The 18,874-nt window shown below is 29.2% G+C and overlaps 2 protein-coding genes across 9 annotated transcripts; one reads left to right on the top strand and one right to left on the bottom strand.

Moving 5' to 3' along the window:
- The first annotated feature begins 542 nt into the window (after positions 1–542).
- smo (smoothened, frizzled class receptor) lies at positions 543–7,028 on the top strand. The gene is made up of 8 exons (XM_089169891.1): positions 543–1,506; positions 1,789–2,106; positions 2,194–2,634; positions 2,717–2,889; positions 2,960–3,300; positions 3,467–3,668; positions 3,761–3,931; positions 4,008–7,028. The coding sequence occupies exons 1-8, from the start codon at positions 1,498–1,500 to the stop codon at positions 5,260–5,262; spliced, it is 2,910 nt and encodes a 969-aa protein (XP_089026017.1). The 5' UTR covers positions 543–1,497; the 3' UTR covers positions 5,263–7,028.
- Positions 5,998–18,871, bottom strand: LOC107065003 (androgen-induced gene 1 protein). 8 transcript variants are annotated; one of them, XM_089169907.1, is made up of 7 exons: positions 17,345–17,428; positions 16,732–16,791; positions 15,920–16,083; positions 9,376–9,584; positions 7,781–7,918; positions 7,489–7,706; positions 6,138–7,364 (listed from the first exon to the last, which is right to left on the bottom strand). In XM_089169907.1, exons 4-7 carry the CDS (start codon positions 9,532–9,534, stop codon positions 7,172–7,174), a joined length of 708 nt encoding a protein of 235 aa, XP_089026033.1. In that variant the 5' UTR covers positions 9,535–9,584; positions 15,920–16,083; positions 16,732–16,791; positions 17,345–17,428; the 3' UTR covers positions 6,138–7,171. The 8 variants fall into 8 exon arrangements, with proteins under 8 accessions (XP_015173748.2, XP_089026033.1, XP_015173747.1 ...); XM_015318262.2 differs by lacking the exons at positions 15,920–16,083; positions 16,732–16,791; positions 17,345–17,428 and adding exons at positions 5,998–6,115; positions 11,686–11,844 and having other exon boundaries at positions 7,213–7,364; XM_015318261.2 differs by lacking the exons at positions 16,732–16,791; positions 17,345–17,428 and adding an exon at positions 18,732–18,871.
- Positions 18,872–18,874: the final 3 nt, after the last annotated feature.

Raw genomic sequence — 18,874 nt, forward strand, 5'->3', positions numbered from 1 at the left:
ATAATAATTTTTTCGTGTAACCTATTCTATTTTAATATAAATTTTTAATTATCATTAAATATAGTTCATTTTTTTCTGTATTTGATGCAATTCATTATTTCATAATTATTTCAATGTTTGAATCATTCGCGCGCAAAATCGAGTTCCGGTCCCCCAAAAATGTACATTGCGCATCCCTCCTACAGGATCCCTAAGTACGCGTGTCCGGCGGCGGCACCATTTGTCCGGTCATAGGGATCCTGTAGGAGAGATGCGCCATTCATATTCAGCTCATGTGCCATTGGCTGAAAATTTTGGGGGACCGCTTGAATTTATAATAATTTTTTCGTGTAACCTATTCTATTTTAATATAAATTTTTAATTATCATTAAATATAGTTCATTTTTTTTCTGTATTTGATGCAATTCATTATTTCATAATTATTTCAATGTTTGAATCATTCGAGCGCAAAATCGAGTTCCGGTCCCCCAGCAATGTACATGGCGCATCCCTCCTATAGGATCCCTATGTCACCTTAGAGACCCTATAGGAGGGACGCGCCATGTACATTGCTGGGGGACAGGAACTCGTGTAATCACGTGATTGCGCGCGAAATATTCAAACATTGAAATAATTATGAAATAATGAATTGCATCAAATACAGAAAAAAAAGAATTATATTTAATGATAATTAAAAATTTATATTAAAATAGAATAGGTTACACAAAAAAATGATTATAAATTCAATAAGAAAGATTCAATTAAGTTTGATTTGATAAAAGGCAATAAGTCTGTAAACAAACGATAAGTTATAGGTTAGGTTTGTACATTTATACTTGTAATTATTAAATATGTAAATTAAACTTACACTTATAGAAAACTACTAAAAAAAAACAAAACAATTAAACATAAATATCACAATAAAAACTATAAGTATTCCAAACTTAAACTAACCATAGCCGTTAATACATACTAAAGATAAACATGGCTACGCAATGCAACGGAAGCTGTCCCCCCACATTTTCAGCCTAGCAATCTACATGGCGCGTCCCTCCTATAGGGTCTCTATGTCACCTTAATGATATTCACCGGTGTAAAATTACGAATCCATCTTAAAAAACATTATCTTCCATGTAAAAAGTGAAGTATATTTTTCATATATAAAGAACGATGAAAATAAAAAAAGAAAAATAAATAAAATAAAAGAGTTAGAAACACAAGTAGCGCTACCAACGAATTATTTATGAAACTGTTTAGCAGTCAGGCTACTTTCAAACTTGGGAAATGCGAAACAATACGAAGCATGGTATGGGTTATGACCGGAGGTCGTCGTGGGTGGTCCAAGTCGTTCTCAAAGCAAGCTTCTCTCCTCGTGTGTGGTCTCGGAGCTTTCTACGAACACTGGACTCAACTATCCGTTCTGCTGCCAGAAGATGCGAGACATTTTGTCCGAACGAAAGGGAGAACTTTCTCGGTGGCTAATCAAGAATACCTGAATATTTAATATATTTTTACTCTATGTGTAAGGTATTATTATTATTACTATTATTATTATCATTATTATTATTACTATTATTATTATCATTATTATTATTATTATTATTATTATTATTATTATTATTATTATTATTATTAATTTTTTCACCCTCATTCTCACATCTCTCATTGATATCCCTTTTCATTCTTTACATTTAGAGTCACGTGGTTGGGCAACTTTTTAAAATACAAATACGCGCGCTTTTTTTTCTTTTCTTATCGTTTTTTGTAATTTTTATTATTTAATTTAATTTATTTTATTATTTGTTTCAGATTATGATTGCATTATTATGCTATTTGTTTATACTTCATGTAGTCAACTCAGAATTGGTTGATAACTTTACTGGCAATTCCAATGGCGAAAATGAAACATGGAAAAATTTGGATTTAAGTCCTAGACATATGATTAAGGATTCCAATTATTTGCTGGATAGGTATCCTTTGGGAGAACTGCCTTCTGATTTTGAGAACTGCCGGAGACCTGCAAAATGTGTACCCTTGCAGAACAACACTTGTATGGGTACCAGATTACCTTATTCGTCTACTACATCAGATCTTGCATCCGAATATAAGACACCTAAATTAATTGAGGTACATCTAATTATTAAAATTTTATAATTTTATATATAACATTTTCAAGAATAGAATTTTTATAATTTCATCTGATTTTTTTTACAGGAAAAGTTATATTTGTTACAAGCACTTAGACATATACCAAAGTGTTGGGCAGTCGTACAACCATTCTTATGTTCAATATTCATGCCTAAATGCATAAACGGCACCGTTGATTTACCATCCCAAGAAATGTGTAAAATGGTATCTACACCTTGCAGAATAGTATTCAATCATACTATCTGGCCAAGTTTCATCAAATGCGAAAATACCAAACTTTTTCCTAAATCGTGTAAAAATGATATTAGGGAATTGAAATTCAATACTTCGGGTAAATGTTTGAAACCACTTATTCCAACCGACAATATGCTTGCAATTTTTGATGGTGTTGATGGATGTGGTACGCAGTGCAATGATCCATTTTTTACATCGGATGAGCAAAAACAAATTCATTCCTTCATTGCTTGGGCTGCTGGTATTTGTTGTGCATTTAATTTTTTTACTGTGGTGAGTTTCTTTTATTAAATGATTAATAATATCTATGATATTCAGTTAATAACATTTTAAATATTAATTATGTATGTTACAGGTCACGTTTTTAATAGATTGGAGAAGTGCAAATAAATATCCTGCATTAGTTATATTTTATATTAATTGTTGTTTTATGGTGTCATGTATAGGATGGTTAGTACAATTTACTCCTGGAAGTAGAGACGTTATTGTATGCCGTAAAGATGGTACATTGAGAATGAGTGAACCAAGGTACGTTTCTTTCATATTATTTTAATATACAAAATAACTCTATAAACTATAAGTATATTGTGATTTTCAGTGGAGAAAATTTATCATGCGTTGTTGTTTTTGTACTCATTTATTATTCGCTCATGGCTGCGATGGTGTGGTTTGTCATTTTAACATACGCTTGGCATATGAGTTTTCAAGCTCTTGGTAAAATTCAAGATAGAATTGATAAGAAGGGTGCTTATTTTCATCTTATTGCTTGGTGCTTACCGCTTGTTTTAACGGTGACCATTATGGCATTGGGAGAAATAGATGGCAATAGTGTAACTGGTATCTGTTTCGTTGGTTATTCGAATCATACAGTTAGAGCTTGGTTTCTGCTTGGGCCTTTGGTAATCGTTTTACTCGTTGGAGGATATTTTTTGTCTAGAGGTAAGATTTATTATTTAGAAATATTCATTATATGTTCATCCAATAAAAATAATGTACGTTTTTGTTTATGATTCTGATGTTACTATGTGTAAGTATTAATTATAATAACGAAAAGAAAAAATTATATATTTAAATGAATATTCATGGTTTTTTATTTACATTGTAGGATTGATCACGCTTATTCGCTTAAAAATCAGTAGTCAAGAAATAATATCTGAAAGAGCAAGTTCTAAAATAAGAGAAACCATCGTTAGAATGGGTCTCTTTTCAATTTTTACGTTTGCAGCAGTCATAGTGACTTGTTATTGTCACATTCATGAATTTCAGCATTCTTGGGAATGGCGAAAAAGTTTTCGCGATTATATGATGTAAGGAAATTATTTCTTTCTAAGATATTTTAATCATATTATTATTTTTCCTTGTTTTTAATTGTTCAATGAATTATTTTTAATTGTTTAAGATGTTCGATAACAACAAAGTATGCAGACATATCCGAATGTAAAATGAAAGCAAGACCTAGTGTTGCCAAGTTGCAGTTGCATTTATTTTCACCATTTTTTGCTGGTGTTCTCATGTCGTCATGGGTTTGGACAGGATCCACAGTACATACGTGGAGTAGATTTATCCGAAGGTACGGTGCTACATATTAAATAATTTTAATCAATATTTAAACGATCAAAAGATACTAATTTATTTTTTTTTTGTAGAACTTTTAATAGTGAAACTGAAGAACCAATAAAATTGAAAAAACACAAAGTGATAGCACAAGCTTTTGCAAAACGCAAAACTTTTAACAGTGCTGGTCGTTTATCGATTAGTTTTCATAATACTCACGAAGATCCAGTAGGATTAAATTTTGATCTCAACTCTGTAGCATCTCAAGACTTTAGTTCAACTTGGGCTGCTGCTTTACCAAAATTAGTGACAAGAAGAGGAGCACTTGTGGGTGGAAATACAGGTTCAGTATCTAGCAACAGAAGAAATTCTGTTGATTCTGAAATAAGTTTCAGCGTGAGACGGGTATCAGTTGAATCTCGAAGAAATTCATTGGATTCTCAGATATCTGTGCAGATAGCTGAATTGAAAACAACAAGAAAGGTAGCTGGTAGTGCTCGTGGACGTCGTGTTAAACGTAGAAGAGATTTTGCTAAATCAAGATCTAGCAAAGTTGGTCCACTTTTTCGTCGAGGCAGTTCTACGTCTCAAGAGAGTCAGCTTGGTGCACAAATACTCTCAGCATTGACCATTGGTGGTACATCCAAAGCTCCTATTCAAGTTCCTAATATGAAAAGACGGTCGGCTAGTGCAGGATTGGACGAACGTGTTTTAAATTCTAAAATGTTAGAATGGAAAAGTCCTCCGGGTATGTTATTACCATTTTTATTTCCAAATCAAAGCGGTAGCGATGAAAATTTAAGTAGCGAAGAAAAAAGGCATCGAGATATGAGAGATAAAGATATTGATATAGAAGCAGGCAATGTAGACAAAGACGATCAAGATACTGATAGTGATGATAGTCAGCCTGACGAAGAAACGAAGATGTTGGGAATGGAAGAACCAATAGAAAATAGTAAAAGTAAGATGAATAACAAAAGTGGCAAGAATTATTGTCACGAAAGTGATATTAGAATTAGAGAAGGTCGTAAAAGCAAATACTTGTTACAAGACGAGGCTATCCTAAAACATTTACTTCAAGAGTCAAGTGAAACGAAATTGAAATGCGAGTCGGAGAAAAAAGACACATACAAAAAGGCTGGTATGGGTGATTTAGCATCCAGTTTGAAATCTTGTTGTCCTGAATTAACACGAATAATGGATAAATCCGATGGGCAAATTAATGCCAGAGAAATAGCTACACAAACTTCTTTACCTCTCGATATTTTAGAAATGGAGGAACTAAAACAAAGTATTGATGAGATTATTAATAGCAGGCATTGTAGTTCTAAAGCAACGCAAATGTAATTTTAATTAAATGAACAATTTGAATATATTGCAATATGTAAGACTGAACATTGGCACTGATCAATATTTTATATTATCGAAGAATAAAGTTCATTCATATTTTTAATGTACAATAGTATAGCAATTTAAAATGTTAACATCATTATATGTTTTTAATAGGTAAGGATATACTATTTTTTTTTTCATTCAATTAGTATGGCGAAACGTTTCTTAATGTAAATGATTTATGATTTGATTTTGATACAATATTTATATATAGTGTATATTTATATTTTTATATACTTTATTTTTATTATTATTATTATTATCAAAATAGTTTAAATTCATCTACGAATATTTCAATGTATTTATGATGACAGACTTGTAAGTGTATCATAGTTTAAGGAATACAAAAGAACTATTTTGTTCTCCTTTATAAAAAATCAAAAATTGTTTCAATATACACTTAAATATTAATTAATGCGAGGGCATTTATACATAAGAAAATTTATGTATAAAATATTTTATATTTCGTTAGATATAAACAATATAAAATATGATTCATGTGTAATCATTCGAAAAATGATTTTAGGTCGAAATTTAATTAAAATAATACACGAAGTGTAGAAAATGAATCAGGTTTGTCAATGAAATTGTTTTAAGCTCATCCTTGGCAATGATATTAGTAGAGCTTTGTTTTTTAAAGCTCGTTGACAATGTTTATCTTATATTCTTCATTTTTTTCTTTCTTATTCGTTTTTAGCATTCGTTTTCATTGTTTATGCAAGACCAGGTTTATCCTCTTGTTCTCGTACGGTTGACACAGATAATACTTTCAAATCTGGGTTGCTATTCTCTGCTAGGTATTTTTTACCTATACCCGATACAAATATATGTATATAGATAGTTTAACTTTTATTGTTTGCTATACAACAAGATTTTTATATATTCAAGATTTGTAACGAATTCAAATGTGTATAATATTTTTTATTATATATATGATTGATATATATTTTTATAGCGTGTACTTTTGTCCCTACGTGCACACCATATTAATTTGATTAATTTTATTATTACAATATTATATTATATTATATATAGTAGGTAAAAAAAGTATTTGAACACTTCACTTTGCTGCACTAATTCCACTACCTGAGAAAACGATGCAATTCTAAAATTCTATTGATTTCTATAAAAGTTTCAGTAGTAATTTTAATTTATTTTTTCTCAATACTTTTTTCACCTATTGTATGTATTAAACTCTCGTTATAAAAAAGTACAAAAATAATGATTATGACGAGAGTCCAGTAATAGAAAGGCGCATTATTATTAATTAAACCGAATTTTTTATTTACATTCGATCACTTCTTCTATATCCAGGCACTATTATTAACTTTTTAGTTTTCCATTAGGGTAAGGGAATATAAAAAAAAAAAGCAAATAAAACAGGAATAGGGATTATAAACACAATTATTTGAAAGCTTCAGCGAGATAAACTCAGTTAAAAACATGCTTTGAGCATCAGAATCAGTCAGTCAGTAGACTGTTGAGCAAAGTTAACACGACCCAAACAAAAGGCTGGATTATCGATTCAACAGCATTTACCGTGTGAAATCTACCCGTGTGCATGCATAGTATTCTTTTCGGGGAGGGTGGGTGTTTTGCGGGAACTGGGAGGATTCTATCTGTTCGGTTTCCCTCTACATTACTTTCTTTTTTTTCTTTTGTTTGTTTTAATGTTTTGATAACAATAATAATTTTTTTTTTCTTTTTTTTCTTTTTTTTTTTTTATAAAGAAGAAGAATAATAAAAAAAAGGTGCATTTTTTCAACGAGTGAACGATAAAAGAGAATTTTATTCACCACCACCAACACCGACGGAGAGGCAGATCTGATTTGTGGTCACTTGCCGGTGACAAGTTTGGTGGGAATTACTTGGAATGAGATTTGTGTTGTTTAGTTTTATCGTTACCCCAAACGAGTTTGTTCAGCATTTCTCCGGTGAAATATAGTAACAACGTGAATATCAATAAAATTCCAAAGAATACTAGTCGCATTGTCGGCGTCAATACTTCCATCACTGGATATACCCAAATGCCGTTCTTGTAATATATCACGTGGAGCCTTTAATAAATAATTCATTTATTATTAAAATTATAATAAATTCGTTAAAAGTTCTTCCAATATAAAAAAAAACCGATGTATATTGATGTTTCTTTTCATATTTCACAAATAAAATTAAACTCACCAGACTAAGTAAGTAAGCGTAAATCCCACGAGACCAAAAAGACTATGCGATCGTTTAGGATATTTTCGTGGTGATAACAATAATTCGGTAACGATTGAGACCATGATCATCGTATGCATCAGATGATTCAACCACCATGGAAAATATGGATCTAATGCTTTTGGTAATACCAATTCACGATCGATGAACATTAACGCCCAAAACGTAATCCCCACGAACTGTAACGAATATTATTAATATGATAATATTGAAAAGAATTTTATTGTAAGACAATTATTATTTTTTTTTGTACCATGGCTAAAGGAAAACAAAGAGCTCCGAAAAAATAATCCTTTAATTTTCGTATAAATGGTGGTTTCTTTGGGCTAACTGCATTGGTACCATACAAATCGTTTATGATACATATTAAAAAGAATACCGTTTGTAATATCTGAAACAATAAATTATGAATCAATCAAAGTTCATTATTTCACAGATTTTATTTAAAATGAAAATGTCTTCTTTTATTTCTTTGCTATGCGGTAATAAAATTCAGATGAATCAATACTGGATAACCTAGAAAATATGTCGTAATAAAGAATCTATTAGTACAATAGTATAGAATAAGAATGTAAATGGCAATGAATTATAAAGTAGAATTTGTACAAATTTTGAAACCCTAAGAAATAATGATACTTTTGAATGACGTAATCAGTGGATTTGTAAATAATGAATTAACTTTCGTGTTATAGTCAATTATTGGATAAGAGGCTTGTGATGTTACGAAGGCGGCAAAATGACGTTGCTATTCAATAAGAGTCGCTTAACACGTGCATAGAAAACGTAATAGCCGATTAAGAATAAAAATAAGACAAGGAGAAACACGTTTGAAATAATTGTAACTTGTTATTTGTTGTTTTATTTTCAAAGGATAGAAATAAAAATTGAGATGCTTGAAATGATCTATTAAATAACAAAATGGAATAACGCGAAACGTGGTTTGGTGGTAATAAAAATATGTAATCAAAAACCCGGAAGGAAATTTCTAGGAAAGTGGAAAGAGTGTAACTGAAATCGATAAATGGAATCCTACCTACATTGTACATAATCGTGAATAACACGTAACGAATAAAAACTAGACTTATTTACTATATCGGTATAATAGTAGAAATATACTATAGCCTAACACCGTCAGGTTTAACTTGAAATGTTTGTTTGATTTTCCCCTTTTTAGTTTCCGAACAAATCAAACAGGATTATTATCAGACTTTAGAGTTTGAACTTTACGAAGTTCTGAGTATATTCGAATGCGGAAGATCCCAAGTATAGTATAATTGAATATGATTTTGATTTAAATAATAATTAGAATTTTGTAGAATTTGGGGCCCTTGTTAACCTAAGCAATTGTATTTTTTTTTACTTGTAAGATAACGCACTGCTGGTCTTTGGATTAAAGTCGAAAGGTTAATACACCTTTCCTTATTTTCCTCATCACGGATACATTATTATATATATATATATGTTGCGTTTTCACCGATTACATAACAAGGTAGCTAAGTAGTTAGGTAGCTAGCTAGCTGGGTAGATTTGCTGCTTGCTAATAAGAGGAGATGTTGTAAGAGTTACGACCATATTAAGCGGTTTACCATATAAATCTATTTTTTTCTTTTTTACTTTTCTTTTTTGTTTTTGTTTTTGTTTTTTAGGATTAGATTAGGACGATATGGAAAACGTTTGGATTACAAACGGGTTATTTGTGCTAAAAGATTCTTTTCCAATTACAAGGATAGACATGTCATAGTAAATGATAATTTTTTTTTTAATTTGCTGATTAGATAATACCTGTTAATAAGTAAATTAAATAAATAAAATAAAGGACAAAAAGGATCCTTCATAAGCTATACTAACCGCGTCCCAAAATGTGAGAAATTTAAATCTTCCACCGAAAGCGCTGTGGTTCTTCATTATATGCGCTGGCACCACGGTGTACGTGTAATCGTAATAAACAGAATATGCGAATTGCAAACATGCAATCGCGTGAAATCCTATGAGAATGGAATCTCGCATCTTGTACGGTTAGTTTCTTTATCTTTCTTTCTGGAATCCTCAGGAATTTTCTGGAATAATACATAGACTATTCCTTCATTTAAGTCTCTATTTAAAAAAATATAATCTCTTTCATTTAGTTATATATATATGCATTTATGACCTAAATTATTATACTACTAATTGCACTGTAAGTTTCTAAATTTGGTAATAACGTTTTCATCCTTTTGATCACATTTTCGTCTTTTACAAAACTCACACACACACATTCATACATAGATGCATACTATTTCTATCTCTTTCAGTATTGGGTTCCTTCACTGTCAACCAGCCGAGACACGATAGTGTTTGGATCGATAACGGAGATAGCGAAAGATAGAAACTAGGCCTCGTTTGCTGATGTACTCTAAGGGTTTCTCTTCTTCGTCTTTATATTCATCTTCATCTTTATTTTCAACTTATTCTTTTTCTTTCTGTTTCTAACTTTAAAATTTTTTCTATATTTCATTTGTTATCTATTAATCTTATCTAGTTTTTTTCTGTTATCTTTATCAATTGAATGAATGCATGATTTCGAGATAATTAGATAAAAGTTCAAAGCAGTAATTTTTTTTTATTTTTGCATGCACGTGCCAAGTTTCTTTGTATAGGAATTTTTTGTTTAAGAAAAGAATAAAATTAAAAGGCCCAATTTGTGTGTTCTCTATTTAAAATAGAATGTGCGTGCGCGCGCGCGCGCGTATCTCATCGTCGGTTTTTGTTCTTCTTTTTTCATCAGAGATTACTGTGCTATTTTATTTTATACAAGCTATCATTTGAAATTATCGTTCTTTGCGTTTATTTTTTATGTATATCATTTTAATTAAAATTCATATATATGAGTTATCGAATAATCTTTGTAAATACGATTAATCGGGGTGACTCGTTTTATTTTAAAATAAGACAAATGATAAATTTTTAAAGTGAACTAATTAAAAAGAATGAAAATAAAATATTCGAACGTTTCGACCATTATCGTTATATTTTCGTTGTCAAAGTTCAGAATATTTCTTATCTATACTCATATTATTCGGCTAAAAGTGATTACGTTTACAGTAACATTTTAAATACAATAATTACTGATTTATATATAATAAAAAAATCTTCAAGAAACAAAATTAGCATTTAAGCATTTAATAATATTGCAACAACATATTTTTATCCTTATGTAATATTATTCACCTTTGTTTTTTGTTCTTTTCTTAACACTAGATATACCACTATTTTCAGTATACCTATTTCTACCACAGTAATCAAAATGACTAGTGTATAAAAAAAATGCTTTTTAAGGCTTCCAGTCTTTATTTACTCTTAAAAAATAACAAAAAATGTTTAACAATAATAATTTTAATAGATAAATGGATTTATAGACATTTTTAAATAACAAAACGCTTAATTATTTACAAAAATCAAATGTTACATGAAGTAGAAATTTTGAATTAAAATGGCCCGACCAGTCAAAATGACTGGTCTGGTATATCTAGTGTTAAATAATATTCACTCATAAATTAAAGTTAATAGTAATAATCATTCGATCTTTTTGAAATGATAAAAATAAATTGCTGACAAATGACAGAAAATGAGCAAATTAAAAAATAAAAAGCGAAAATTAAGAAATCATTAGATGTGATAATTATACATTCACGAGGATGACCCTATAGAAAGGGTTAAAGGGTTGTTTTTTTATCATCGTTCATCGACGTGGTTGCATATCACAGCGGCATGTCTTTCACACGTGTCTCCTTTCTTACTCACTCACTCACACATTCACTCTCACTCTCTCTCTCTCACTCTTTCTCTCTCTCTCTCTCTCTCTCTCTCTCTCGTACTCACTATAAGAGCACATTCGCTTTCTGATATTTTTCTATTTTTATTCGCATCATCGCTCTCCCTCATATATTTTATGTTGTTTTTCCTTAGCTATAAAGTTGTGTGACACGCGAGTAGGAAACAATACTACCCCCCCCCCATTTCAACCCTTCTCCCCTATACGTATCTCCTTATATTTACATCGTGTATACTCACGATTTTGTATTTTTCTTATTCGATTCCAATTTATGAATTTTTATTTGAACGACAAAGAAAAGGAGAGAGCGAGAGAGAGATGAGAGAAAAGAAATAAGGAACAATTACCTATGTATCCATACGTTGATTATTATATTTGTGTTAAAAATAAAAAAAAATAAAAAACTTTGATAAAAATCGTTGAACTTGGTGATCGCGTAGCTCGTGCTCCGATCCTCTCGGCAGACTGTAACTTACTGACGGATGAGAGAAAAAGAGGTGGTAGCGGAGTGAGTGAGAGAAACAAAGAGAGAGAAAGAAGGTAGTAAAGAGACAGAGACCGAGATAGAGAGACAGAGATAGGGAGTGAGTGAGAAAGTGGAGGGGAAAAGGAAAGAAAAGGCGTGCGCGGCCACGTTCGTTCTGATGCTTCGTGCACTTTCGAGCATGCGAGTGGCTTTTGGAAAAAGAGAGATAGAGATAGAACGAGCGTGAAAGAAGGAGAGAGAGAGAGAGAAAGAGAGTGAAGATAAATTCTAATTGGAATTGGTTTGAAAAAAGAAATAGACGAACCAAATAATTAAACCTAACAACGACAAAAAATAAACACCAATAAGAATAAGAATAAGAAGAAGAAATAAGACTGCGAAATCTTAAAGTTCAATCGTTTCAATTTCAAATCATACTTGTTCCTTTTTTTGTAAGTTATGCAACGCTATAAGTATGATGAATTTATTTAACGAGCAGACAAAACACAATATATCGCATCAAGTAGATATATGAGTTTATGTCGTAACGAGCATACACTGATGTATTCCACACTACCTAACATTTTTTCTGTTATATTATACTTCCTAATAGAGTGGGGGGGGAGGTTATTGTATACGATCTTTCCTTGTACTTATTTTTATTTTTATCGAATTGATAGTGTTTATTATTATGAATGAATTAAACATGGTTAGCATCGAACGATCGTCTGAAAATAAATGTGAATTATTGACATTTCGATGTGAAAAGTATTTTTATTGATTTTAGTGAAGGGGAGGGAGTGCAAACTAAACGCGTATGCTTATGTTTAAATAGTTTGATACGCTAGATAGGAAAATGCGGGAAATTTTAATTTTGTAAATGTAGTTTAGTTTATAATGTTTTATACTGAAACGAATAAGAAAGAGATGGACGATGACGAGTAACAACAATGACAACGACGATGACGACGACGATGACGACGATGACGACGACGACGACGACGACGACGACGACGACGACGACGACAATGAAAACGACGATGAAAACGAAGATGACGATGATGACGAGATGCGGTTGATTTTCTGCGCAGACCGAAAACGCGCATGCTCCGTTACATCGTCATAGTCGTAGTCGTAGATTTCCCGTAGAAGTATATTACAAGTAAACCTGTTTATACTTTTGTAATATCCATTTAATGTATTCCGTATGCATAATATCTTCATAGACACTTAATGTGCAAATTATAGCAAAATAAAGGAAACTTGAATAAATGATTATAATTATATCATAATTGTGTTTCACGTAATGTTGAGATAATACTACAGGCGTGATGATTTTATATAGTATATTTTTTAAACGCTTGTGTGTGTATGTATGTGCAAGTGAATCTAGGAAGTGTAATTGTATAATGCGTATGCTTGTGGATATGCGAATTGTTCATGTGTTGTATCATTTTTATTTTTCTCTTTTCTTTCTTTTTTTTCTCTCTCTCTCTCTCTCTCTCTCTCTCTCTCTCTCTACCTTCCAGCATCCCATCATAAATTATGCACCCTACTCCCAGACTAAGGCTTCATACTTTTCAACGCGAGAAATCGAACGGGATTTGCTATACAACCGTTTGAAACCGCAATACGTTAAGCGTATTTCCGATGTTTCAGAGTTTCGAATGAATTGAATTGAATTATTAAATAAGATGGCGGTACCAATTTTTATTAAAGTCTTACATCATTATTTTAATCAAGCCTTCTGACCTTGACTCTTGCTTCTTCAAGTTTTATTTTTTTATCTCTTTTTTTTTTGCAATAATTTAATTGATAAGTTTAACTCGAAGTTCTCGATAATGAAATGTCTCATTAAAATTTATAAAATTGATAAAAATGTTAATTAAATTCTTATCTCTAAATATATTAAACATAATAAGTAGTTCCAATTTCTATAAAATGTCAGGATGTATTTCCTAACATTCTTAATTTATTATGTTTAATGTAATATCAGTTTCGCGCGATAAAAGATTAGGATGTATTATTGAATACACGTGTTTTTAATGAATGTAAATAATAATAATTTGTTTAAGACAAATAACTGCATGATCAGCGTTTATTGATACCTGATATTATCAAAAACTTATTAAAAGCTTATTAAAATCATTTTATATTTTAATTGATTTTGAGAAGTTGAATTTATCAAATTCGACTAAATATGATTATTTAAAACGTCTTGGATTCTAAATATTCTACGTAGAAATAAATATATTTATAAAAATATCAATTATAAATATACAAATTGTAATTATATGCTTCTAAAATATATTTAAAACAAAAAAACATTTATATGAGTCACTTAATTTGAAAGTGTCCTACCTCCATTTATGTTCGAATTGAGATATTGAAGGGTTTGCGTTTCAATGCAATGAAAAATATACGTACAAGATACTAATGAGTTATACTGCTTGAGTGTATCTAAAGGTGGTTAATTTATATTTTCTATTAAAATAGTGGCAATTATTAAGTGAATAATATGCGTTTTCTAACCACGAATGGAGTTAGGCCATTGTCAATATCAACAATTTGATTTGTTATAAATTTCGAAGGGATTTAACTCCATTCAACATAATTTAAAATGCTTCAAATTGGAAACAACAATACTCCATTTATTTTACATATCTTTAAAACACTTCTGAAACATAATTTATGCGATTCAAAACATTTTTTAACTACATAACGTACAAAATTACAAATATAACCTACAAAACAATTTACTGCTCGTCTATATTTTTGCGTGTGTAAAGGAATTTGAAGAAATCATGACTTTATGATGGTATATATCGTAGTAGGTCTACACATTATGTCCTTGAATTTTTATGCTGTAATTTGTCTGATATTTTTATACAGTGATGTCAATATAATATTGACGAACTTTCTTGGTCTACCCCGACTTGATAATAAATTCAGGACTTTCAAATTTTTATTCTCATTCATTGATGACTTATAGAAAATTTTATACGATTTATTTCTGACAAAACTCATCCAACATATTTTAAACCAATTTTTATACCAGTTCTAATAACCAGTTTTTTAACCAGTATGTATTCTACATCAGAATTATTTACACTTTTCAAAATTGCATCTTCTAATAATTTTGTTGCTACAAAATCTATTTATCTCAATTTAATTACAATAAATTATTATCCCTTACATATTCCCATTTATTGGGAATATAAGCAACCTCAAATGCTTTATTGATACATAACATGAAGTTGTACAATAACCAGGTGTAACCGGAAAATAATAAACGACGAATGGGAGTTAGGCCACTTTCAAAATAAACTTTTCATCATTCTGTTGATCGGCAAATTTTCTTGTTACAATATCTACATGATTTTAACCCCTTAATGCACAGTTTTTTGAAAAAAAAAACTAACAATTTTTTTTTATGTAAAAAAACAATTTAGAATATTGTCTTGGTAAAAAAAATTAAAAAAATTCAAAATGAATCAAAATTTTTATAGCAGCATTTAATACAAAGCCGCTCGAATTAACTCGAGTGTGCGAGATTTGGCTGGTTTAGCGCGCTTGAATTAATTCAAACGTGCAACTTAAGGAGTTAAATATATTTGTAACAAATTGCTTCGGAATGAACAGATCATGTAAAAATGTAACTATTATGGTTGCTAACTCGATTTTTTTGGAAAATGGAGTTGGGCCACTTTCAAAATAAGCGGCCCATATTATTCTATATATAAAAATGACAATAAATTATATATCTATTTAATATATATACATTTAATATATAATAATTTTATTATAAACAATATATATATTTATTTCTACACGGGTACGATAAAATTGTCTTTTAATTTCCATTTAAAAAATGAAATTATTTTTGAATGAGCTTATATGTTATGTTATGTTATTATATAATATGTTACCAATTATATTTTCGAACTTGTTAATTTTACAATGATCATACAATCTGAATATTTCAGAGATAATAAAGCATTATCGTTGAATTAATGCTAATTTTCGACTTCGTAAAATACTGATGTTATTAGCAATGAAAAATATTGCAATTTGTCAAGAAGAAAAAATAAATTTTTAATGAAAATTCTACTTACACAATTCCAAACCGTCAGATACATGAGTAGTCCAGGGTTAAAGTTGGCAAAAAATTTTTTAATTGGCGGGTAAACTGGCATAGAATAAACACTAATTATCGAAAAAAGGGAAGTGGAGAATAACCCAATGTGAATTAAAAGTTTCATTTTGTATTAGATCTTTCCTGAAACAAATCAAAATAAAAAAAAAGGAAATATTTTAATTTATTGATCTATTTTAATTTCTTTTAGAATCAATGTGAGCGGTATTTATTAGTTTACTCTGAAGTTGTATGAGTTGTTCGTATTTAAATCGATATGCATGTATATATGCGTTAATGCATATCTTTATACGCATGTGTACAAATTATAATCAAGATAAGATGCAAAAAGTTTTGTTCGTAAAATAAAACTTCAAAAAAAATGAATTATTAATTTTTTAATATGAACAGATGAATTTAAAATAAAAAATGTCATAAAATAATTGATGAATATTTAAACAGACACGAGAATCCAATTATTAACGATTATTCGTTAAAAATAATTTTTTATTTAGAAAAATTAGTTATTTAACATAAGTTATATTAAAAATATGAATTATACATGATTTGTGTTTTTATGTTTGTAATAGCGCGTGCAAAGTGCAATACGTAAGAGAGCTAAATTATTGAGGTTAATACTTGATTGTGATAATCATAATCGATGAAACGATCGAGTTCAAAATCAAAATGGCTTCTATTCAATCTTATTTTTTATAACACTGTTCATTTCGAATGTTTTTGAATTTAATTTATTGTTAGAAATCTTGAAGTTTAGAGTAAAAAAATAATTACACTTTTATCGTTGACTTTTTTCTATCCAATTTCGATGATGAATCTTATTCAGAACTTGCACTATAAATTTATTGAATTTTATTATTATATAACAATCAATAAATATTATAAAAAAATATAAAAACCAATGAAGATTCTTAAAATATGATTGAACGAGAACTCTTAGCCGTGTTCCTAACACGAAACTTTTTCGATTATGAGTGACGGTTATAAGACTTTGAATCTTATTAAAGTAATCACTATTAATTATGTGAATAAATTAATACTTCAGAGGAAGAAACGTTTATCTTTTATCTTGTAATTATTAAAAATATTAAAATTGTATCTTACTTGCTGTAATTAAAGTATACATATAAATGTTATTTTTCATTTCATTCTGTATTGATAATGATTTCTATCACTTGTTAATAATAATTAAGTAATGTAATTGAAAGAAAATGTGATTAGATCGATAAGATTATAGATAAGATTAATTTTATACGATAAATATGCATACACAAACACAAATATTTATGTTTCACACAAATAAATTTGAATAATCGGTGAAACTTAATTTTATTTCGACATAAGATTTTTATAAAGATAATTTAATATATGAAAAATAATATAATACCGTTTTCCTTTTTAGATCAGAAAATAATCTAATGCGATTAGTTGTTTTATTATTATCAATAAATTTACGTGAAATCTTTGAACAATTTCCACGAGAAGTCGACTTGAAACTGATGAACGATGTCTACTAAAACTTCTTTCTAGCTTATTTTCTACCCCCTCTCCTTCATGTTTTATTTGAATCATTTAACTGATATAGCTGTAGTAAAAAATTAAATGGACTTTTTGTTTATCATCCAAGATAAAAGATTTCTGCTCGGATGATAAATAAGATGTAATTTAAAATCGTTTTTTTTGTTTAGATATTGAAATTTTATTAGATTATGTAACTTTTATATAAGAATAAAACTAACATACGAGGCTAGTGTTTTTTCTATTTTTATATACAAATTTAAAAATATTTTATTTTAAATGTATAATTTTTAAACATCTTAAAAGTTGCAAGCGTTCAGTTTATTATTTATTTACTCAATATTTATTTTTAATTTCATTTTAATTTATTTATTTTATGATAAATATTATATGTTATGTTATTCATTATTACAGCAGGATATATTATATTTTAATATAATTTTTTATTTTCAGATATTTTTATTGATGGCTCAGAGATCGTGCCTAATCATTTATAGTTGAACTTTCATCAATTAAATGTTTTCCAAAATGGATTTGTAATTTTTGAGTATCATCGGTTCGAGAAAATGTTATCGTTTTAGGCGATAATAAAAGATTAAATATATATATATATATAACTCCGGATATAACATTAATCAGTTATACTTTTACTTTTTACATTAACAAAATCTAATCTATATTACGTTTCAACGATTAGAAAATTTTCAAATTGTTTATAAATTAAAAACGATTTTAATGATCTCAATTAATGTTAGACTTTTCAAAACGGAAACATATAATAACGAGAATGATTTTTTATTAATATGCAATTTGATGAACTTTGATTTGTAAAAGTTAATTTTATTCTGAATAAAAAGACTAACTTGAAAGAAAAACTAAGCTTGAATTAATAAAATTGTGTGTGGAAAATTTTTAGTATTATCCTCAACGCGCGGCTTTTTATTCTACTGGAGTGTATTACTTGATTATATGCACTTGTACATCGTAAATGGCTCTCAATTTATGCTCTCCAATAATGTATGGACTCTATTCGATGATGTTCTTTTCATGACTCGTCAAAAAATTTTACAATTTATTTCAAATAATATTACAATAGTGAGAGAATGATCTATGAAAATTGGCAATCATTAATTATTGATTTGAAATGATTTTAAATCCTAATTATTACTGTCTCCCTTCAATGATTGTAAATTAAGCAAATATCCGGTTTGTTACAGATACTTAAATTCATGCAGTAACACAATATGGCTACTAACCGTACTACTAGTTCATAAGCTTTTCCTTTGGTGTAATGTTGCTTGTTCAACTGATTGACGAATCAACTAAAAACTATTTTGTTCACACTTAAAGATACATATTTTAATAAACAAATGTTCAATTCCACTATTCACTGTAATGA

Source organism: Polistes dominula, unplaced genomic scaffold (assembly GCF_049000335.1).
Source record: "Polistes dominula isolate Pdom_NZ unplaced genomic scaffold, Pdom_raw_medaka contig_49, whole genome shotgun sequence".
NCBI lineage: Eukaryota > Metazoa > Arthropoda > Insecta > Hymenoptera > Vespidae > Polistes > Polistes dominula.